Source organism: Pan paniscus, chromosome 4 (genome assembly GCF_029289425.2).
Source record: "Pan paniscus chromosome 4, NHGRI_mPanPan1-v2.0_pri, whole genome shotgun sequence".
NCBI lineage: Eukaryota > Metazoa > Chordata > Mammalia > Primates > Hominidae > Pan > Pan paniscus.
Window position 1 is genome coordinate 68,549,772 of NC_073253.2, and position 23,904 is coordinate 68,573,675.

Genomic DNA, 23,904 nt, shown 5'->3' on the forward strand with positions numbered 1-23,904 from the left:
GCCTCCCACTGGTGAATCTCAAGTCAAAGTAGGTCAGCCTTCTCAGGATAGAGAAGGGTGGGAGTGAATCCATAGCAGCAAAAAGAAAAGATCTGGTACACTGGGGTTTTTGTTGGTGGTGATGCTTCGTATTTTCTAGTTCTCATTGGAGCAGGAGAGGTGCTTAAGGAGGTACTCTGCTGGTAAGTATGATCTAGTAATGTAATAAATATAGTTTTGTTGAACTGGGGACTATAGCCTTGTCTTCTCCTTTGTTCTTACAGGCATATGCTTTACCTTTTATTACTAGCCTTTTCTTTGACTGAGATGTAGCCTCATATATTAACAGCCTAGAGGAGGAAGAACAGGTCAGGTCTTTTGGCCATCTTCACTGCCTATGCTTGAGGCAACACTGCCACCACTTTGGAGCCATATATCATCCCTGGAGTGCAGCTGCCCATAAGAAGCTAATTTTTAGGTTCTAGCATGATTTTCTGTATCCTTTTATTCATTCTGCCCCCGCAAAACTATTATTCTTTATTATTCTTACTTTGCATTCAAAAATAGTATGTGTAAATTTCAGAAGACAGGTAATATGAGCTGAACATAAAGGCCAGCTGCCAAGTAAAATTGATGTTTGATACTTAGAATTTTTGGAAGTGAAACAGCTTCTGGTTGAATAGTTGAATTAGATAACACGACTCAACTCTGAAAGGCCTACTGTGATAAAGCAATGACATTTAACCAAGGCTGTAATTTAATTGTACTGTACCCTTTAGCAATAGCTCATTGATCTGTGAAAATATTTGCTGCTTGGTTTAATTAATTTATGATGTTAGTGAGTTATTTGCAAAATGAATAACTGCATGTTCCAAATTTCAGGCTTCAGTTTATAAAACCCACTTTCTTTGGAAAAGTTGTTAACTTTTTCAATGTGGTTGGACAGTAGGTGTTTCTGATTCCATAGAGCTTAGAAGTAGCTCAGTCCAAATGAAGCCACCAATTTTATATTTCCACCAATTTTATATTTCAACTTCAACACTTGAAGTGCCACATTTACAAACTACTTTACAAAGCAAGAATTCATTGCTTATGGGAAGCCAAGCTCCAAGTCAGTTTAATAATATTATAACTTTTTCAAAGTCCTTTGTGGGATTTTTGATACTTTGACACTTTTGATTTTAAATTAGGAAATACTTTAAGCTGGAGAGCCTAGAATATAAATTGGTGGTTTCCTCAATTCCCAAAATTATCTGCAAGATCAACCCATTATTTGTGTTAGTTTGAAAGCATTTTATGGAAATCTCTTTGAATACAAAGAGTTATGTTTCTGGATATAATTGGTATAATAAAAATTCAAAATAATAATAGAACTATTTCCAAGGATCTCTTTTAAAAAAGTCTCATAAGGTTATGTAAAAATGAACTACCAGTTGTATAGTTTTATATGGCTTAGAGCATACTTTTTCACATGTATTATACCATTGGAACCTCAAATGAAACCTTGTTATACAAATTGGGAAACTGAGGTCCAGAAAATTGAAGTGATGGGTTCAAGATAACATTGCTAGGGACTGAGTTCATACCCAGTCTCCTGCTTGTGACCCCTGGCCTTTTTCTCTATACACTGAGTTATATCTGCTGATGACCTGACTTGCACAGAGGTGCAGACAGCAGTGCTAGGAATGTTCCAGAGGTCCCATCAAGATCTGGGCTCTAACCTAGAGTAACCCAATGCAGTTGTGAAATTTCTAAGTCTCATATTTTTGCTTCTGTATTGTGCATTTTGCATTCTTCATTTCTTAATGTTTTCTTATTTTAATATACAGTATTTTAAATGACTTAACTTTTGATTAAAGTTGCTTTAGAAAGAATAACCATGTTTAATATCCCTGGCCCCCTGCCATGTCCTCTCTACACTAGTCGTTTTCAATGGGGTGGGGTCTGATTTTGCCCCCAGAGACATTTGGCAATGTCTGAGGACATTTTTGATTGTCACACCTGGGGGGAGTAACATCTAGTAGGTAGAGGCCAGGGATGCTGATAAACATCCCACAGCAACCAGGACAGTTTCCCTATCCGCTGGAGTTAACCAGCCCCAATGCTCAATAGTGCTAAGCAGGAGAAACTCTGCTCTAGAGGTATATGTATCACATCTGAAGAATCACAGGGCTGCAGTCTAAAGTACAGATAACATGGCATTCCAGATCTCTGTAGTGTTTGCAACCAACCATTATGGCTTTCTGTCTTGCTGTACCCTTCAAGGATACTTTTGTGTACCCATTCTGGACTGCTGGGTGTTTTCTGATTATGGCTCATACTCTTCTTTGCATGTCTTTGCTCTTGGTGTGTCTTTCATGAGATTTTATTCTGCTCCATTCCATTTTTATCCCCATCTCCTTACTGATAACTTTCTATCAACATTCATTATGCCTATCCTTCAAGTTCCAGCTCATTTTTCTTCTCCAAATCCTACTGTAGCTCAGAAATGCTCTTCCCCTAAACCCACAACATATCTAGTGTCTCTCTGAGAAGCATATCACATTTTGCCTTGTAATTATTTGTTCATCTGTCTTGCTGTATAGTAAGTTCCTTTTGCTTAGGGCAGTGTGGTCTAAGTGTGGTCCCCAGACCCACAGCGTCAGCATCACTGGAAATGTTTTAGAAATGAAATTCTCAGACCTCACCACACTTACTGAATTAGAAACTATGCATTTCATAAATCTTCCATGTGATTCTGATGAATGTTAAAGTTTGCAAACCACTAGTTCAGATCACCCAAATTTGGTTTATAACGCTGTTTAAGGCATATAGTAGGCATTTACTATTGTGTGGATGACCTGTTAAATCATGAGCCAAAGGACTCAGTGACCATGAAATTGATAACTCTATTGCCCAAATATGAAAAATTGAGATATACATAAAGAAAAATTGGAGGAGACAAATCAATCAGGAATAGCCAAATAAGAAAGCCCTCTTTATGTTGATTGCCTTTAGTTACGACTTTTCTTGACCAAACTTGGACATTCTATGTGAAAATCATGGATTCAACTTTAGGATACTTATTTTTGTTTAGATATTGGATGTTTAAAAATGCTGAAAATTAACCTTGCTTCAAAAGAATGTAATTTTTAAGATGCTGTAATGTATTAGCAGAGGCCTTGATAATGATTTTTCAAGAGAGTTGTTTTCTAGGCTCTTTAATAAAACTATGCTTCACAAATAATATAGGGAGATCCAAAGCTCTTCCCATTGATCTCAGTTTCCTATAACATGGTAAATATGCCTTCTATGTATTATCAGCCAGTGCAGGTTGTCTTTTGGAAGTCAGTGTTATTTAGCCTCTAAAAAACAAAGAACTGGAATTTTTAATGTTTTTCTTCCTTTTTGTCCTACAAATTCCTCCTCCTTGACTTCCCACAGGACTGATGAGGATCTGAATTTGCAGGTTATAGACATTGTGTCTAGAATAAGGTTTAGTTGTGTTATGCCTGTCTTAAAACCTAGAGCTCACACAGGCTGGCCATATAACCCCACCATATAAGCCAATTGCTTGGTCCTGTGGCATTTGTCCCTAGAGGGGCAATGGCATTGTCTCTTTTATAAGTAGCGTTGGAGAGAGGAATAACAAAAATGGCAATAATAAAAGGTGACGTTTATAAAGCCCTTTCTCTGTGCCAGGCAAGTTAGAGTAAGGACTTTGCATGCATTATCTAATTTAATCCACTACATCTTACATGCTGTTTAAAAGCCCCTGCTAACCATACCAGGAAGTATTTTCAAAACTTTTCAATTTTGTGTACTTTAAAAGATACAAAAATATTTCTATCATTTGGAATAAAGCTCCCTCGAGAGATATATATTTATATCAAGATGAAATATTTATATATTTATAAATAAGCTTACTCTCTCTCCATACTCAAGTTTGAATGGAGGGGGATATTGATGGAAAAGTTAGCTTTCGGGAAAGACTTGAGAATCTGAGGATATAACTGTGTTGCACAGCTAGGGATATTCAGACTGCCTGTGGTCCTTTTGTTTCTGGGAGCTATTTCCTATTCCAATTTTGGAATAACAGTTTTGCTTCTCTTTCTTTTTGTCTGCCCTATTATACTGGGGCCATGCATGGGGTGTTCTCAAAACAGGTGACTTATCTTTGGCACAGTGGTATGTGAGCACCTTCCTGGTTGAGACCAGAAGCTATTCCCAGGCCCCTGAAGCTCCTGAATAGAGAGGAAATAGATCACAAGATGGGAGCAGCTTAGATATGAGTCAGGTGATTTTATTAGTTCTATGGGGAGTAGATGACCTTGAAAATCTTTTCCAGCTCTGAACCTCATTATGAGATGTAAGTCTTGGGAGATGTCCTTCCAAGGGGACCTCTTGGAAGTTAGCCTTAGATACATTGGCCAGTATTACCATGTTATTCCCTGATTTTATGAAAATCCTGTGGTTTTAATAGAAGCTTATGGGGCAAGAGAGTACAGATGAGTCAGAAAAAGAAAGAAAAGGGGAGAGAGATGAAAAGTCGAGAGTTCAGGCCAAATGAAATTAAGGAATTAGGTGGGTCCTTTTTTTCTATATGTGTTTTCTAATTTTATTTTTATTTCTCCCCAGCTTCACTGAGATATACTTAACCAATAAAAATTGTTTATATTTAAGACGTGTAATGTGATGATTTGATATACATATACATTGTGAAATGATTACCACAATTGTTAATTATCACATCCATCACCTCAGAGTTACCTTTTTTTGTAGTGAGAACTCTTAAGATCTACTTTTCTAGCAAATTTCAATTATACAGTATAGTATTAACTATAGTTAATACTATATGCTGTACATTAGCATCTCAGAAGTTATTCTTATCACTGAAGTTATTTGTTGATTAAAAAAAGAAACTGCGGTGCATCTCCTGTGTCATTCCCTTCAAAATTGCATTCCTTCTTATGTTCATGTTGATTCCACAGTCTCTCTGTCTCAGTGACTTACAGTAGCATTAGATTCTGACAGGTGTTACCCCAGAACTTCCTTCCTCCTCATTCCTAAGTAGTATTTAGCAGAGGATTGTGAAGGGAATGGGGATGGCGAGAGGCTGGAGAGGTATAGACAATAGAGGGGTGCATTTCCTGTAGAACAGGGGTCCCTAACCCCTGGGCTGTGGACCAGTACCGGTCCATGGCCTGTTAGGAACCAGGCTGCACAGCAGGAGGTGAGCAGCAGGCGAGCGAACGAGCATTACCATCTAAGCTTGGCCTTCTCTCAAATCATCAGCAGCATTAGATTCTGATAGAAGCCCGACTGAACCCATTGTAAACTGTGCATATGAGGGATCTAGGTTGCCCGTTCCTTATGATAACCTAATGCTTGATAAGCTGATGTGGAACAACAGTTTTATCCTGAAACCATCCCCATCCCCCAGTCCGTGGAAAAATTGTCTTCCATAAAACCGGTCTGAGGTACCAAAAAGGGGACTGCTGCTGTAGAGAATTTCCAAACAATAAGAAAACTAAAAGTGGTCTGCTTTTCATTATCATCATGCAAAGGCAAGAGCAATGTCAGTGACAAAATGCTTTCCACCACAAAAGGTTCCTACTGTGTCCCCCCACCTGCTATGTCACTGCATTTTGGTAAAGGGAGCTTAAGTTCTTTTGGGAATGGAGAAGATATGGACCTCTGTTCACCATGATACTCTTAGAAATCTAATAGCCTTTTCTTTCTTTTGTGTGTGTGTGTGTTTAGGCAAGGAAACAGTTACTATTCTTCCAGGAGCCTCTTTTTTCTCCAGCGATGAATCATTTGCAATGATTAGAGGGTACGTAATAACAGAGCCCCTCATGTTTCACACAGTATGGAATGAGCTGAGTCATTGTCTGAGTGTGTTAGCAAGGCTCTGAAACACAGCCACATTTCCCAGCCAGAAAACTATCAGGAGTTTGTTCGGCTGCAAGGTGTGAAATTATTCACATCAAATGTTGGGCATTGAATATCCAGCCCACTGTTAGGAAAAGAACCCCCAAAACGGAATCCATGCCTTTGTGCCAACCATACTGAAATAAACATTTCTAAGGTGCTTTCTGAGGATTCTAACATTTTCTTCAAACTGTGTTCACTTTCTAGCTAGTGTTTGTGTTCAAATAGTCACATTCTGCCTCACTGAAGGAAACAGTCTTCCTGTGTACACCTGTTCATAGTTTGTTATTGAAACAATGTATACTGTAACTTTTTTTTCAAAAAGAATTTTTAGTGATTATTTCTCTGTCAGCATGGAGCTGATCTATTAGGAAATCAGTTGTGTGGTGGGGGAAGCAAGTATATTTTGGTGGTATGAAGTTATTCTAATTGCTGGCAAGTTCAAGCAAAGGGGACAAAAGTTTGTGAGGTTCACTTTATTCTTCCTCTTTCTTTCTCAGTGGACACGTCGATCTCACAATGCTAGGAGCGATGCAGGTTTCCAAATATGGTGACCTGGCTAACTGGATGATACCTGTAAGTAGACATTTTTTATTCTGAATTATGTTTGGATCAGAATAATTATATTTTAAATACTAAGAAAAAGGGCCATGAGATCACGATTCTTTAAAAATGAAATATTTTAATATATATTTCTTACTAGAATCAAATTTTAATTAAGTAAGCACTGAGAAGTATTCAGCTTTGCCAGTTTACTGTGCATTTGGGACTAAAAGTAGGCAAGGTCAGAGCCGAAACCTCTTGCTTAGAAGAAACCAAGTTAGAGAAGACTTAAAAAACAGAAAAAGGGCTAATTATACTCTGAAAATAAGAAATACAAATATTTACCGTAACTAAAATTTTAAACTAGGAAGAACAATTAACAAGTTTGTTAGCGTTGTTAATTAACTTTGCTAATTGTTAATTCTATTAATCAGTGATTGAAATCATCTTGATTGGTCATGTGACCCCATAAATAATCATTGTCCTCTGCTATGGAATTCAAAACCTGTGAGAGTTTAATATCCTTGTGAAATGGACAGTTGTCATTTAATATGAAATGCACAGTTGTCATTTAATAATGACCTAAATCAAGGAAGAAACCTCTTAGAATTAGCTTTGGAAAGAGGACTGTTATCACTGACTTAATTCATGAGTGTAGTTCATTATAGACCAGGATGTTGCTTCCCAAGTACGTGCATGGAAACAATAATGGGTATGTTTATGATTATGAGCTCATTTTGGCTGGTAGCCCGGTTGCTCTTTGTGTGTGTGTTTAAGGATTTCCATATGTTTCTCTATAGAACCAGCTAAGAAGAATCTTGTCAAATAACTGAGGCTGGTGGTCTATGATAGGACAGTTTTCTTGAAATCTCTTAAATTTGTTTTCTAATAATTTTTTGAGGAAGGTGGATTAATGTAGTTGATAACAATGTTAGAGATCATGTTAGTCTAGCTCATTTGATCTAGAGATCATGTTAGTCTAGCTCATTTGATCTAATGCCACCTGAAATGTTATGTTTAAGTTTTAATAATTATTCAAGCCCTAGTTTTCAAACTTGGTGATGTATTAGAATACCTCAGAGTTTTAAGAAATTTTGATGCCTGGGTTCCAGCCCAGGTAGTCTCTAATTTAATTAATCTGGGATGTAGCCTGGACACTGGGTCATTCAAAGCAACTCAGGTGGTTTTGATATGTGACCAGGTTTGAGAACCAGCATATTAAAGACTGATTACAACTCACTTCATTTTAAAATGTAAGAGAAAAACATCATTGATCCATCATAATAAGAACTCTTAGCAAATTGTGGATTATATTGTTAGTTTAGTTGTAAAAATACTGATCTTTCAGAATCAGCCATAGTTACAAGGGTTAGCAGCTTTTGATTGCTTCAAAAAAAATCAGGGAGGGTCTCCTGAGCATCGTACAGTGAGTCAGATAGAAAGTTTGTGGAAATACTTGTGTAGGATATTACAATGTATTTCTGTTTTCAAATTTTAGAAAAGGGCCATACGGGGTAGTAGAGTGAGTATAGGAAAGCAAGCCCTGGGTTTTAGCACTGACTCTACCAGTAATCAAGGTGTGATGTTGAACATTTCACTTATGCTCTTTGGGTTAAAATGCCCTCATCTATAAAGTAGGGTTTGAGAACAGATAATTTTAGGGGTCTCATTTGGTTCTCTTAGCTTAGTAGGTAAGAGCAAGGCCCTGTAGTGAGATAGTCGTGGATTAAAATCTTATTTCTGACACTTGCTGGCAGTGTAACTTGAGCTAATTTCCTATTTTTCCTCATCTGTAAAAATGGGAATCATATAACAGTACCTACTTTATAGGACTATATGAAGGAATACATGTGACAATGCATACAAAGTACATAGCACAGAGCTTGACACATAGTACCTGGTAAATAGGTTATTGTTCTTATAAGAAGTTGCGGGCCGGACGCAGTGGCTCACGCCTGTAATCCCAGCACTTTGGGAGGCCGAGGCGGGTGGATCACGAGGTCAGGAGATTGAGACCATCCTGGCTAACATGGTGAAACCTCGTCTCTGCTAAAAAATACAAAAAATTAGCCGGGCGTGGTGGCATGCGCTTGTAGTCCCAGCTACTCGAGAGGCTGAGGCAGGAGAATGGCGTGCACCCGGGAGGCGGAGCTTGCAGTGAGCAGAGATCGCGCCACTGCACTCCAGCCTGTGGGCGAAAGAGCGAGACTCCGTCTCATAAAAAAATAAATAAATAAATAAAATAAAAAAGAAGTTGCGGATACCTGGCAAAGAAGAGAAAAGCATTGGGTCCTATGAACAAAAGCAATAGGGTTTTAAATACATCTATTTCTCTAGACTAATGATTTTTGAAATCAGTTTGCTCAGTGGTCCTGGGTATGAAGCAGAAATGTGTTAAATATCTTCTTCCCTTCGGGGAACATGGGCATCTTTATATCAGTATAAGATTTGTTTATATTATGATTTAGCATGTAGTAAGGCTGGAAGCTGTCATAGTGGTAGTGTACACTATGTAGTTATTTGTAGGAAAGCTTTTCCAATGCGTATCATATTTTTACATATCCTGTTAAGATTCCTGTGAATGATTAAAATACAAATGTTTATTACTTTATACTTTTCTCGATATAACTTGGAGCCCACGAGTTCCCAAAGGAATGGACCTAGTGGGATGAACAACTCTGGAGTTCTGTAGGAACATCATGGAAGTCTAGTTGAGAAAAATTAAGCATAAGAAGTGTTCCTGGGTTTGGTTCCACTGTTTTGGTAATGGAAGTTGGTAGTGTTACTTCTGATTAGCATTTTTTTTGTTGCTTTCATAACTGATAATCATTTCCTAACTTCTTTGTATGTGATGCACCATGTATATTTTCATTGTTTGAGACTCAGGGCAGCTTCAGAATCAAGTCCATGAGGTTTAGTTTGGTTTTAATTTCAGCCCTACCCTTTACAAATTATGTGATCTGAAGCACATGTTTTGGCTAGGATTAAGTGAGAAGAAAATGAAAAGTGAACACTGCAAGCACTCTCTAAATAGTGGCTATTAAGTAATGCTCTATTACTTAAAATTAAAGAGGAAATATTTACCTTAAAATACACTGGTAAAAGCGAGATGATTTTACAGGAGCCAGTACAACCTGCTTATCCTAAGTCCCTATTCAAGCACCAAAATTAAGCCCTTTGAGGACACATTTTTTTCTTTTATTGGTTATGGATAAAGATACAGTTTACCTTCCTTATGTAATTTCAGTAAGCAATCTATTTTTATTTGTCCCAAAGATTTGTTGACTTATATAATTTAAATATGTTTTTATTGCAAGATCTGGCAGTCAAGAAGCTGAAAAATTCAGCTTTATTATATTATTTTTCATTTACTTTTATCTTTTTCCTGAGTTTAATAATCTTTCAATGGCTGTGTAAGCCATGAGTTCTCAGCATCATGACATTATCATCAATCATTACAGCATCAGATTACAATAAACATTAAGCCTTCAGGGCAAGCAAACGGTGTGGATGCTATTTGTCTTACTGTTTAATAGCTTCTTAGTATGCAGTGTTAGTCTCATGTACACAGATTTTTAACAATTCTACCCTGAGCATCCAAAGGAGGAAAACTTGACAAAACAGTAGTTGGCTCCTTCAAGCTCGCTGCTGATTGTGATGATGGTAAAACCCCAGGCAAGCGAATAAATGATGGAAAGATGTGCAGTCCGCTGAATCTATATTCAGAGCTGCTCTAGTGCTTTCTGAATGCCTATTTTTGGAGAACAGCTGGCATTGATTATTGACTTATGAAGGGAAGCAGATGTGTATGGTCAGCTATGAGAGCTGGTTATTGAAAGCACAAAATAGCAGCCCACTGGACAGGGCTGCAGTACGTGAGTGGCACAAGAGCCAAGAGCCCTCCTCTATGTGGAGAGGATTGAATGAGGCATTCTTATGGCAAGAAAGAATGGGACACTTTTGGTGTTTTTTTATTTTTTTCCTTTTCTCCCTCACATTTTTCACATCTTTGTGCATTTGAAAAGAATAAATACTAATTAATGTCATACTCCTGTGTGCTACATGTCTGAGCACATAAAATTGATTGGGTTCTCTAGACATGCTACCTGTTTTAAATAAGTTAAGTCTCTAGTATTCCTGGTTATAAAACTACAAGGGGGTTTGTGTTCAAGATTCAATCTGTTTAGTTGCATCAATTGTAATCCAAATGTTAGTCCAAAATATAGATATTTAAATATATTATGACATAGGTGAGGAAATAAGCATAAATCTCTAGACATTGTTTTAACTTTAGTATATTGTCCATTTGGTCCTGAGGCTCAGGAAAAGAAAAACAGGTGGAAAATCCATATGAGGTCGTATGAAACTTTTACAATTAGTAATGCCTTTGTCTTATTAGTGTAATGTAGTGGAAAGCTCATAAAACTTTGGAATTAGACAGACTTGAGCTTAAATACTGGTTCTTTACTTATTGATCATGTAGTATATCACTGTTGTAGTATATTCATTGGTAAAATGACAATTTTTAACTCATGCTTGTTCTGAGGATTAAATTCGCTAATTCATTCAACATGTATTGATCTGGCATATATTAAGGGTCAGGCACTGTTAAATATAAACGACAACGTTTTTGGGGATGCAGTAGTTAACAAAACAGACAAAATTCTCTGCATTTATGGAGCTGATATTCTAACAGGGGTCAGCAAACTGTGTTGCATGTACCAAATCTGGCCCACTGCCTATTTTTGTAAATTTTTCTTGGAGCATAGCCATATCCACTCATTTACGTATTGTTTATGGCTGCTTTAAATAGTTAGGATAGAAACTGTGTGGCTTGCAAAGCCTAAAATATTTACCGTTTGGCCCTTTACAGAAAAGGTTTGCCAACTTCTGCCTTAGATCATTGATTTGAAACCTTTTTTCTCTAATATAAGCAAGTAACATCCTACAAATTTTTATGTTGTTTCAGTCTCTTCAAAATACTTTCTAATCTTCCTTGTTATTTTTTGTATGACCCATTGTTTATTTAAAGGTGTGTCAGTTTCCAAGTATTTGGTAATTTTCCACATAACTTTTTAAAAATTTTTCAGTTTAATTCTTTTGAGGTCAGAAAACACACTTTATAGTTTCAGTCCTTTTAAATTTGAGACTTGCTTATGGCCCAGAATGTAGGCTATTTTAGTGACTGTTCCATTTGCACTTGAATATATATTCTGCTCTTGTGGGTACAGTGTTCTGTAAGTGCCAATTGGATCAAATGGGCAGTTAGTATTGTTCAAGTGTTCTGTGTCTTATCAATTACTGAGAGAGCGGTCTTCAGATCTTCAGCTATAATTGTGGATTTGTCTGTTTTTCCTTTCAGTTATACCACTTTTTCCTTTATCTGTTTTAGAGCTGTTACTACTTGCATTTATACACATTTAAGCTTACATTCTCTTAATGAATTGATCTGTCATTTTGTCTCTTCAATAATATTCATTTTATTGAAGTCTACTGTCTGATGCTGATACAGTCACTCTTCAAAGTATGTTTCTCCATTCTTCTGCCTGTAACCTATGAACACCTTTATTTTTAAGTAGGTTTTTGTAATCATATAGTTAGATTGTTATCTTATAATCTCTAAATCATAATTGGAGGTTTAGACCATTTACAATTAATGTAGTCATCAATATGGTTGGGTTTAAATCTATCAGGATATTTTTTTTTCTGTTTACTTCATCTGTCCTTTTTGCCCTTTGATTTCTTTGGGATCAATTACGTATTTTTTGAGTATTTTATCTTCACTGTTGGATTACTTTTTAGTGGCTTCTCTAGGGTCTACCATATACATATTTTAATCACAATCTACTTCAAGTAATATATCACTTTATATATAATGTAAGAATTATACAATAATAAACTTCTATTTTCTGCCTTATTGTGTGTTCTTTAGTGATAGTTAATTCTGCATGTGACATAAACCTTATACTTTGCTATTATTTTTGCTCTAAACACTCGACTATCTTTTTAAGTAATCTTTAAAAATGAGGAAAAATCTTTTATATTTTTCCAACATATTTTCTGTTTGTTGCACTTTTTCTGTGCAGAGATCTAGATTGCCATTTGATGTTTTTTTCCTTCTGCTTGAAGGACATCCTTTGATGTTTGTTGTAGCACAAATTCTATAGATGTCTCTCAGGTTGATCTTTTCAATATTTGCTTTTAAGCTGTGTTAAGATTAGTTGAGAGTAGCCTTTAGTTGCAGTTTAATTTATAGCCCCACTACTGAGAAAGTTTTCTTCGGAGGACTCTGCCTGATGCTCCATATATTACAAAATCTTTCCTCACTGTTTGGTAGGATTGTGAATTGTTCCTAGACCTGTGTTAGTTTTGGGCTTTTTTTTTTTTTTTTTTTTTTTGCCTAATGCTTGCTTAATGGTTCTTTTTCAGGCTTTGACTAATTTCTTCTCATATATGCACATATTCATACTCTGCTAAAGACTTGAGACCTTCTTCCTCTGCAAATCTGAGCTCTCACTCTGTATAATGACCTCCTTTCTGGTATTTTCAGATCTCAAATTGTAGTTGCCTCAGGCTCTCTGAAGCCAACAAAATTGCTGAGTTTGACTTCCTGTACTGCAGCTTGCAAATTCTCTCCAGGCAGTAAGCTGGGGGAAATTGTAGACCTATCTTGTTGGCTTCCCTTCTTTCAGAAATGGTAGTCCCGTACTGTGTGTTGTCTAATGTCCGAAAGCCACTTTTTCATGTCAGTTTGATTTTTCTAACTGTTTAATATCATTAATAACATGTTTGAATTTATGTCATTGTGTATTTACCGATGGTTTTCTTAGTACAAATCCCTAGAAATAGAATATCTTTGTCAGTATTTTAGGGATTTTGCTATATCACAGAGTTACTGGCCAGAAAAATTATCCCAGTTTACTCTCACACTGTTTCTACTCTATTACCAACACTGGTATCAGCTTTTTAAAAGCTATATTATTTTCTTGTGTTATTTGGCATTTCTTTATAAAGCTGTTCTCTGGGATTGTTTAAGGGGCAGCCGTAGCTTACTCTTCAGGAGGGCATTTAATCGTTTTCTCTCTTGTTTTGGAGACCTTCCTTTTGGCTTCTAGCAATTATCTCTCATCAAATTCCAGTGTTGCTCTCTTTAGTTATATTAAAAAACAACATTGATAATGAGTATTCTGTGTTAGTGAATGTATCTTAGGAGATCCACTGTAACAAGCATGTATGTGAATGTGTGTGCATTTCTTCTGTTTACAATATTTTGAACAAGCTCTAAATGTGGGATAGAATAAAATACAGCTATTTTTATCTCCTGTGGTACTCTTTAACCTATTCTGTTAGGGAAGCTTTTCCTCTGCCATTAATGAATACTCAGGCTGCATGACATTTCAGCTCACTCTAGGAAAATAAACAGCTCTTAGGTGACTTTAATTCATAAACTCAGTCTTCATTCAGACATTAGAGGGTCCATTCCAAAACAGTGAAAAATGCTTTAATAATCATTCAAAAGCAATGCATCTCCTCATTTTTGATCTCCCAGCTACAGTCTGCCTGCATTTGAAGAAGGTTATATAGTATGCTTTTGCTTTTTCTCTACTCCCCTCCTCTTCCAGCTCACTGTTTGGCACCCACCAGGATCAAAATTCAAGAGAAAGGGAAGGCAAGGAAATAGGGCAGGAAAGATTTTACATAACAGGAGACTGGTAATACTGTTTGCTGGCTCCATGATCTCTGGTCCATAAAAATATTTAAAGCTGATCCCTTCCTCTCTCTGTGTGTGTGGAGTGGGGTGAGCAGTTGTCTTTAGAGACCCCCTTCTTGGTTCCTCCTGCAGCGGCTGCTCCTATGGGTGATGGCTGGATGCTTCCCCAGCAGCTTCTGACTTTCCTGCGGTCCACTTAACATATAGACTCTTACCGGTGGAGTCCCTCTTCCTGGGCTATCCTGTTGACAAAGCATTAACCTGTTGAGGTTGTTCCTCTCTCACATGGCCTCCATCTGGGAAGCACTCACATTTCTTCTACTGCCTCTAGTGATAGTGTAGTTACTTCCCCAAAACAGCCCCTTTAATTTTCTCAGGTAAGAGTCAGGCAGCACTCCCTATCTGCACTCCCCATCTTTCAGGCTCTGATTTGTCAATGGAGTGAGCAGCAGGCATACCCTTACCCCTTCCTTGGTTGCTGAGAAATGTAGGGATAGTTAGAATACTTTTCATGAAATAAATCCTTCATACAAAACCTTTGCTATTCCCATACTGTATTCCTTCAGCCTGCTGAGGGTCCCAAGAGCCTTGGGATGTGCTTTTGACTATTTCCTTTGTAAATTCTACTTCTGAGCATCTATCCTACATGCTGGTATCCCCTAGCTCTTCTATCAGTTAAAAGTGAGACAGCAAGATCTCATCTAACATCTGGTTACCAACCACTTTTGCTCATGAGCCTGCCTTTTTTTGTTGCCATTAATCCTCCCTATTTATCATATTTAATTCTGCACGTGATATAAATCTTTTAATACTTTGCTATTATTTTTGCTCTAAACAGTCAACTGTCTTTTAAGTAATCTTTAAAAATGAGGAAAAAAACTCTTCAATATTTTTCCAGCATATTTGCCAATTCAAGCTCATATTCAGCTAAGCCTTGGTGCATATAAGGGTGTTTTCCAACTATGGTTCTAATACCTCTAGGCAGTTCCCCCTAGCCTGTTCTGTTTTCCACAGAGGACTGTGGAAGAACCCAGCCAAACCCTGTTTGTCCTAACAGGGAATAAAAATACTGACCCATTGGGATGGACCTTTACTTCCTGTGCTGTTTGGAAAATGCATTTAATGCCTTCAGAATTTCCAGGAGCAAAATATTATTTCCTCTTATACAGTGATTTAACAAATGGGCATGCATTTTTTTAGAAAGGCAACTTTTTATTAGTGATTCACCAATTTAGGATGTTATTAGAAACATAAGCTATTTATTATACTTTTCTTGGGTGCTATATTTGGTTATTCAAAAATACTTTTATCTATGACTATCTGGAAAACGTGTTGAAAACTAATGTTTAGTTTCCTTATTTACACCCAATATTTTTCAGACTAAAGGTATATTTAGAGACTGACATATTTGACATATTCATTTTGTCAGGAAAATTTCTCTTACTTGAAAGATCCTGTCAATGATTAAAAACTGTGATTAAGGTTTAAAAGCCACAGCTAAATTCTAAATCTGTTTTTTACAAGGAGGGAACTAACAATTATTAAGCACATGTCACTGGCCAGGTTCTGAATATTTATTGCCATTTTATCCTCACAGAACACTGAGTTAAATACAAATATTCCTGTTATTATAGATGAAGAGATTCAGGCCAAGGGAGTTAACTATTCAAGTTCACATCTGTGGCAAGTGATGAAAAGAGAAGTGGAATTACAGTCTTCTTTGCTCTTATGTGCTTCACATTCTGCCACAGGTACTTTTGGGGATATTTAACTGCCTTTCAGAATGGAAGCAAAACAACCTGCAAAATACATAAAAATCTGTATAGCATTCTGTAAGCCTTATGAAGAAATGATTGTCGGATAAAACCTGTTGTGGTTTGAAGGATATATGTTGAGTACATATGACTCTTATTCATGGTGGGATTTTTTTGTAGGTGGACCGTTTGCATGTTTGTTCTTCTGCATCCCGTTTTCTTTAAGCTTTCACCCAAATTCTAAAGTCTCCACTGCCCAGTCACTTATAATTAGCCTAAATGTCATATATGAAGTACTTTATCCGTTTTATTTACCCATTTTGTTTTTTATAATCTACCAATCAAAGAATTCTTTGGAAAATTTCAGGCCCTCTACAAAGAATGTTTATAAAATTATCTTGCAATACTTGTTAAATGGGAAACACTGAAGCACAATTGGAGAAATATCAGAATTATTGCAAAGGGAGGAATACTGAAGATAATTTTTTAAAAGATTAAGATCCGAAAGGAACAAAAGCAAATTCATTAGCAAGCCATCTCACCCAGCCTAGGCCCTCACACATGTTAACCTTTGACAGAAGCAAAAGGATATGAGAATGTGAAAGAGTTTCTCCATCTTCAACAGTCTTACAGAGATTTTGCCTTTTGATTGCTACCTGAGTCTTTTTTAGGAGGAAAGAAAATATTTCTCTCCTTGCTGTGTTTCATATGATATATTTTGAACAACTGCTTACCTCTAAGACTTTGACTGTTCACTGGAACTTGGGTGTATTCAACACAGAGACTGAAAGAAAGGTGAGCTAGTTACCTGATTCCAAACCATGCTGCTACACTGCCTACGAGACACTCTTGTAAGAATTTAATCAAATATTCTCCATCTCCTCTGGTGTTGAAAGGCAGACTTCTTTGCATAGAGTGGGATTTTGGTCATCTTTGAATCAGTCGATCTCTGTCTCTCTCATGAACAATGAATGAGTTTGATATTTGTTATAAATATCCTTTTGGCTAATGATGCATTTTATGACTGCAGCAGGCTCTTCTCATTAAACAGCTCACTTAAAAGGAGGAGAAGAAACATTAAAAATGATAGATGAGGCTTCCTAGAAACCCATTATTAGTAATATGATAAATCATAGTGTTGCTGATATGACTTAGCAGGGAATGAAACCAAAGGGCTAATGATTACTGCTGGTGACCCTGCAGCTAAAGGCTAATGAATCTTGAAGACTAAATTTTATTAAATGACTGAATTTCACATTCCCAGTTGGCGAAATCTTTCTCTATTCTTTTGGTTTAGAGATCATCTTGATCAACACTTCTGAGAAAATCTTTAAATTAACTCTCTATAAAAATAGAATAGTAAATGCATACATCCAGCTTAGACAGTTATCCACTTATGGTCAGTCTTGTTTCATCTGTACTCAACTTCCCTTTTCCTCAGATTATTTTGAAGCAAATGCTGCACATATTCTATCCATAAACATTTCAGCATTATCTGAAAGATTATTTTCAAATTTCTTTATAAAAGGATTCTTTTCATAAACTGAAATTCTGTTATCCCACCTAACAGTAAGGAATTAAGGATATAATTCTTTAATATCATTCAGCTATAAGCACCCTAATGTTAATTGCAGAAAACCTGAATCAGGAGAAATGAAGTGACTCAGCTCAGGCTGCAAAACTCTAATTAGTAGCTAAGCCAATATTAGGACCTATCTCTTCTGTCTGTAGTTTTGTAGGGATGCTCTTTCCACTACACAGGGGAAAGTTTACCTTTGAAAAACATCCCAATACAAAGAACCTTCCATGTTTCTTTCAAATATGCTTAGAAGCGGCTGTATCCAAAAACTATCATCAGGATGAACAGAAAACCTACAGAATGTGAGAAAATATTTGCAATCTATCCATCTGAAAAATGACTAATATCCAGAGTCTGGAAGGAACTTAAGCATATTTACAAAAAAAAATAACCCCATTAAAAAGTGGGCAAAGGACATGAACAGATACTTCTCAAAAGAAGACATACATGGGCCAAGAAATAGGAAAAAAAGCTCCTGGGGCAGTGGCTCATCCCTGTAATCCCAGCACTTTGGGGGGCTAAGGCAGGCGGATTACTTCAGGTCAGGAGTTCAAGACCAGCCTGGCCAACACAGGGAAACCCGATCTTTACAAAAATACAAAAATTTGCTAGGCATGGTGGCATGCACCTGTAATCTGAGCTTCTTGGAAGGCTGAGGCAGGAGAATCACTTGAACCCAGGAGGTGGAGGTTGCACTGAGCTGAGGTCACACCACTGCACTCCAGCCTGGGCAGCAGAGCAAGACTCCATTTAAAAAAAAAAAAAAAAAGCTCAACATCACTGATCATTAGAGAAATGCAAATCAAAACCAGAATGAGATACCATCTCACTCCAGTCACAATGACTATTACTAAAAATTAAAAAAAAAAAAAAAGATGCTGGCAAGGTTGTGGAGAAAAAGGAACACTTTTACACTGTTGGTGGGAGTGTAAATTAATTCAACCATTTTGGAAGACAGTGTGGCAATTCCTCAAAGACCTAGAGGCAGAAATACCATTTGACTCAGCAATCCCATTGCTGGGTATATACCCATGGGAACATAAATCATTCTGTTATAAAGAAACGTGTGTGTTATGTTCATTACTGCACTGTTCACAATAGTAAAGACATGGAATCAACCTAAATACCCACCAATTATAGACTGAATAAAGAAAATGTGGCACATATATACCATGCTATACTATGCAGCCATATAAAGAAACGAGATCATGTTCTTTGCAGGGACCTGGATTGAGTCGGAAGCCATTATCCTCAGCAAACTAACGCAGGAACAGAAAACCAAACACTGCATATTCTCACTTGTAAGTGGGAGCTGAACGATGAAAACACATGGACACCACTGGGGGAACAACACATACAGAGGGCCTGTTGGGGTATGGGGGGAGCGAGAGTATCAGGAAGAATAGCTGATGGATGCTGGGCTTAATACCTAGGTGATGGGATGATCTATGTGGCAAAACACCATGGCACACATTTACCTATGTAACAAACCTGCATATCCTGCACATGTACCCTGCTACTTAAAATAAAAGTTGAAGGAAAAAAAAAAAAAGCAGCAGCTGTGTCCCTGCGGTCACTTTATCTTTCTAGACCTCAGCTTCTTATTTGTAAAATGTGATCCATGGCATAGCTTTTATTCAACAAAATTAAGATTTTTTTTTCTTTTTGTATTAGGTGTTGTATTAACAATGAGGGGTAGAGTGGTAAGCAAACCCAATACAGTCCTTTCCTGTACAGAGAATGTTTTTATATCTATGATGAGGTTAATAAGATATGGGAGACAGTAAGCCAGCCTTGGTGGCTCACACCTGTAATCCCAGCACTTTGGGAGGCCGAGATGGGCAGATCACGAGGTCAGGAGATCAAGACCATCCTGGCTAACATGGTGAAACCCCGTCTCTACTAAAAAAATACAAAATCAGCTGGGCGTGGTGGTGTGTGCCTTTAGTCCCAGCTACTTGGGAGGCTGAGGCAGGAGAATGGCGTGACCCCAGGAGGCAGAGCTTGCAGTGAGCCGAGATCGCGCCACTGCACTCCAGCCTGGGTGACAGAGCGAGACTCCGTCTCAAAAAAAAAAAAATGTGGGAGACAGTACTATAAGGTCAGTGCAGTACACGAAACATGAAATATTTTGGTTTGGGAAGAATTAAATGAGTTTGCATTAGTTAAGTCATCCTGTCCAGGAACATGGTATAGTTTACTCTCCAGGTCTCATTTTACCTCCATTCCATTTGTTACATTATTTTATAGTTCTTGTCAATATTTTGAGCTGAATAGTCAATTTCAGTTTCCAAATGTCTATTGCTAATATAAAGGAAAACTGTTGATTTCTATATTTCTTATACCTATTCATTTTACTAAATTTTCTTATCAGCTATAATAATTTTTAAAAAATTCTTAGACACTCTACACAATTCTCTTATCTGAAAATATTTTGAATTTAATCATTAAAACAATGTAAATAGTAGTGATTGAGGAACTTGATTTTGATGAATTAGAGTTTTAACTTAATATTATGTTCGCTGTTTGTGCTTCTAGTAAATGTCCTTTATACTGTTCTAACAGTTTGCCTTTACTCCTTTGCTTATAGTTTTTAAACTGAATGGCAGTTGAATGTAGTCAGTATGTTTCCATCTGTTTAATCACAGTTCTTCACCCTGAATTTATCAATGTCATTATTTAAATTGATGTTGAATCAGTTTTTTAATACAAATAGTCAATTTTTAACAATTTTTAAGTTATTCTCGTGCCTTTTCATCTCAAATTTTCTCACTTCTTGTGGCAATTTTGTTAATTTGCATTTTCCAGAAAGCATCCATTTCTTTTGGATTTTCAAATTCATTCACCCAAAACATGTCATATTCTTGTATACCTTTAATTTCCTCAGACTGTTATTATATCTTCTCTTTATCCTAATGCTGTAGATGTTCAGACTTACTAATTTTCTTTACTTTTACTCACTTTTTAATGTTACACTAGTTCTACATTTGTAAATTCAAATGTTTATTTGCAGTCCTTATTATAAAATCATTTAAGGCTCTGTGTTTTTCTGAATATAATTTTAATTGCATGTCATAATCTTTGAGAAAGTTCTTATTTTCATTAATTTCTGGGTAGCTTGTAATTTCAGTTTTGATTTCTTTTTTGGCCCAGTAATTTTTCATAAGTGTTTTTTCTTCAAATTTTAAAGGCTTGGAGGAGTTACTCTTTACATTGCTTTTTGGAATTTATTGGGTTTTCTTGGTGGCCAGGTAACTTGATTTTTTTTTCTAAACTTTACATGAAAATAAGATAATTTTATGTAAGATTGAGCTTGTTAGTTATTGTATTCGGATCTTTTACTTTCTTTGTGTGTTAGTTCTTGGAGACAGTGTGGTTTGTAGAAAGTGAGTAAGCATAGAATTTTAAAGACCTGAATTCTAGTTTTAGCTTTGTTACTAACAAATTGTGACCTTATACAGATTACTTTCTCTCTGTTGGTCTAATACAGTATGGTCCAGAAAACTCACTGTGATGATGGAGACATTCTATATGTGCTTGTACAGTATGGGAGCCATTAGCCACATGTGGCTTTTGAGTACTTGAAATGTGGCTAGTATAACTGGCAAACTGAATTTCTAATTTTGTTTAATTCAGATTTATATAGCCACATGTGGCTAGTCTAACTTATCAGACAGTGCATATATGATCTCTGAAATCAAGTTCTTGGATTCAATAAATCCCTAACAGAACCCAAAGCTAAAATTTAACCTCTAAGCTGTGGATTTACACATTTCTAAAGATGCTACTATGTAATGGGGAATTTTGAATACTTAGAAAAAAATCGATATTTGAGAGGTGGTAAAACTTCAACATTTTTCTACCTGGTTCAGGCTTCTAACATGTATAAGACCTAGAAATAATCTACATTTAATAATTTAGCCTATAGTGATCTTAAAGGCTTTGAAATGTGGAGAGTTATTTTAATGAGGATTTGCTTCTGAAAGTCAATGCTATGGTGAAAATCACATTCCAATATTGCTTCTGAGTATATTTTACTTCCTTGTCAAAAGTTGCAAAACACATAAAATCTAACATATGTTCTTCTCCCAAAGGGCGTTGGATCAAAAAAGAAAGACAAATTATAACTTATCTAGAAACTAATAAAAACTAAGAACTTTGTGTCAAAGCTTGAGGAATACAATTAAATTTATACTCAGAATAAAAAGAGAACCTTAAGTGCTTTTATTACTTGCAGAAATGATACATTGACCGCTTCTAGCTTGTGTGCATTCCTTACCTGTCTAATGCATGTGGTGGGGCATTGTTGAAGAACTTGCAGCACTCGAACATACTAGCAGCTGAGATGGGTATCAGCACTGGAACAGATGATCATGGTTATTGTTAAGGTCCAGATAGAGCAGTTGGCTTTTATTTGGGGGTCATATGACATGTGACATATATCCTTAAACCCTAGAGTCATCTTGATAAATTCACATTATGAAAGCAATATGGGATTGGGACTGAGTGAACATGAGTTTTCCATCTCCAGACCTCTTCTCTCTAAACTGAATGCCAGGCAAAATCATCAGTATTTTACATTTACCGTTCTCTCTCCCCTCTTAACCAGTGTAGTGGAATTATTTTAAGTGAAAGGCAGAGTTTTTAACTTTGTTTCCAGTCAATTCAACACTACCCATATTACTATTTGATAGCTCAAGTAGATCATTGGAGTATTTGTACTAATACTTGATTTATAGAAAATTATTAGATAATAAGATATTCCATCTGTAACTTTTTTACATTATCCAAATTTAGCTATGTAAGTACCAATTTCTAAATATAGTTATGAATAGAAAATTAGATAATCCATCTTTTTACATTTGTGCATAAGTAAAGTAAATAGCTTCTGCCTGAAGGCCTGACACAGACTCCTCATAAGCTTTGACTCAAGTACATGTTTTAGCCATTCACTATCTGTTTGGCATATTTCTGGATTATGATTGTAGCCTAGGACAGATCTAAATAACCAGACCCTCAAAAATTAATCCACAAATATTACAAAAATGGCTGTATTAAAAGGCAAAATTTTTATTTTTTACTGCCATAACTTCATGAAAACAAACTTATTAACACTTAGAAACTTTATCTGCTAACATAATTCCATCCTGAATGTAACTTCTGCTTACAATCATGTAGTTTTTAGGAAACTTAATTTTTATAAATCATGGCTTTCAGTTTGGCAAAAGATGAATGGTTTATTTAGAAGCACATTGGAAAGCTTTGTAACTTTAGTCCTGAAAGATCTGACTGTATTTTTAGAAATTGTACATAGGACATCTCTAGGCTTGCTGTGTGCTTCTTAACAAAATTAATTAACACCATCCAACAGATTAGGAACAATAAGAAAGAAAAATAGTGTAATAAGTTCAACATAATGGACATTTTAAAATAGGAAGCATCTTTTATGGGGATTCGATTACCTCTTTCTGGAGGCTGGGGAAAAGACTAAAGCCAGTTTTTTTCCTGACTTGTTCTGTGACTTCAGGTGATGTATTTAGCTTTTCTTCATTGAACGGTTTTTTTTAAGACAGAGTCTCACTTTGTCGCCCAGGCTGGAGTGCAGTGGCACGATCTCGGCTCACTGCAACCTCCACCTCTCGGGTTCAAGCAATTCTTCTGCCTCAGCCTCCTAAGTAGCTGGCATTACAGGCATATGCCACCATGCCTGGCTAATTTTTGTATTTTTAGTAGGGACGGGGTTTGACCATGTTGGTCAGGCTGGTCTCGAACTCCTGACCTCATGATCCACCCACCTCACCCTCCCAAAGTGCTGGGATTACAGGCATAAGCCACCGCACCCGGCCCCTTTTTTGTAAAGGAGAGCTTGTTACACATTCTGCAAGTACTTTTTAGGTGATGAGGACTATCTTTATATAATTGAGTTGATTAAAAGATGTTCAGTATGAACAAAGTAGATCATAACAAGAAAAATAAGAATATTAAAAAATAGAAATGGTACATCATTTGTCATAGAACAAAGGTCCAGTCTGTATTTCTAATTTTCTCACACTGGTAACAATATGGTCAAAGAACATCATTTTAAAAAGTTCTAATGATGTGTATGATTTTTTTCCCAAAGCTCTATCAGAGTCTAAGATGTCTAGCATCAAGATAGGCTTATCAACATAATGAATTGGATAGTAAAGTTTTTTCCATTGGGAATAAAAACAAAAATCCCACACATGCCGTTCTTAGATTTATCTTATTTATTCAGAGACTAACTCATGACTTTGTTATGCTAGCATACTGTGTTCTGGTAAATGTTGGATTCTGCAAAGAAATAAAGTTCAGTTACTACAAGAAAGTAAATCATTGTTGAACAAAGCACAGATTCATTTGACTTTCTCAAATTTACTTGTTTTCTGAGTCAGATTTTGCAAAGC

General features: G+C 36.4%; 1 protein-coding gene across 3 annotated transcripts in view; it reads left to right on the forward strand.

Annotated features, from left to right (window-relative positions):
- Positions 1-23,904, forward strand: part of OXCT1 (3-oxoacid CoA-transferase 1) — a 139,496-nt gene that overhangs the window by 69,759 nt on the left and 45,833 nt on the right. For all 3 annotated transcript variants that reach the window (XM_034960127.4, XM_003810979.6, XM_063604486.1), the window contains exons 12-13: positions 5,722-5,794; positions 6,393-6,468. In XM_034960127.4, the coding sequence (XP_034816018.1) occupies positions 5,722-5,794; positions 6,393-6,468 (149 nt within the window). The remainder of the gene's footprint in view (positions 1-5,721; positions 5,795-6,392; positions 6,469-23,904) is intronic.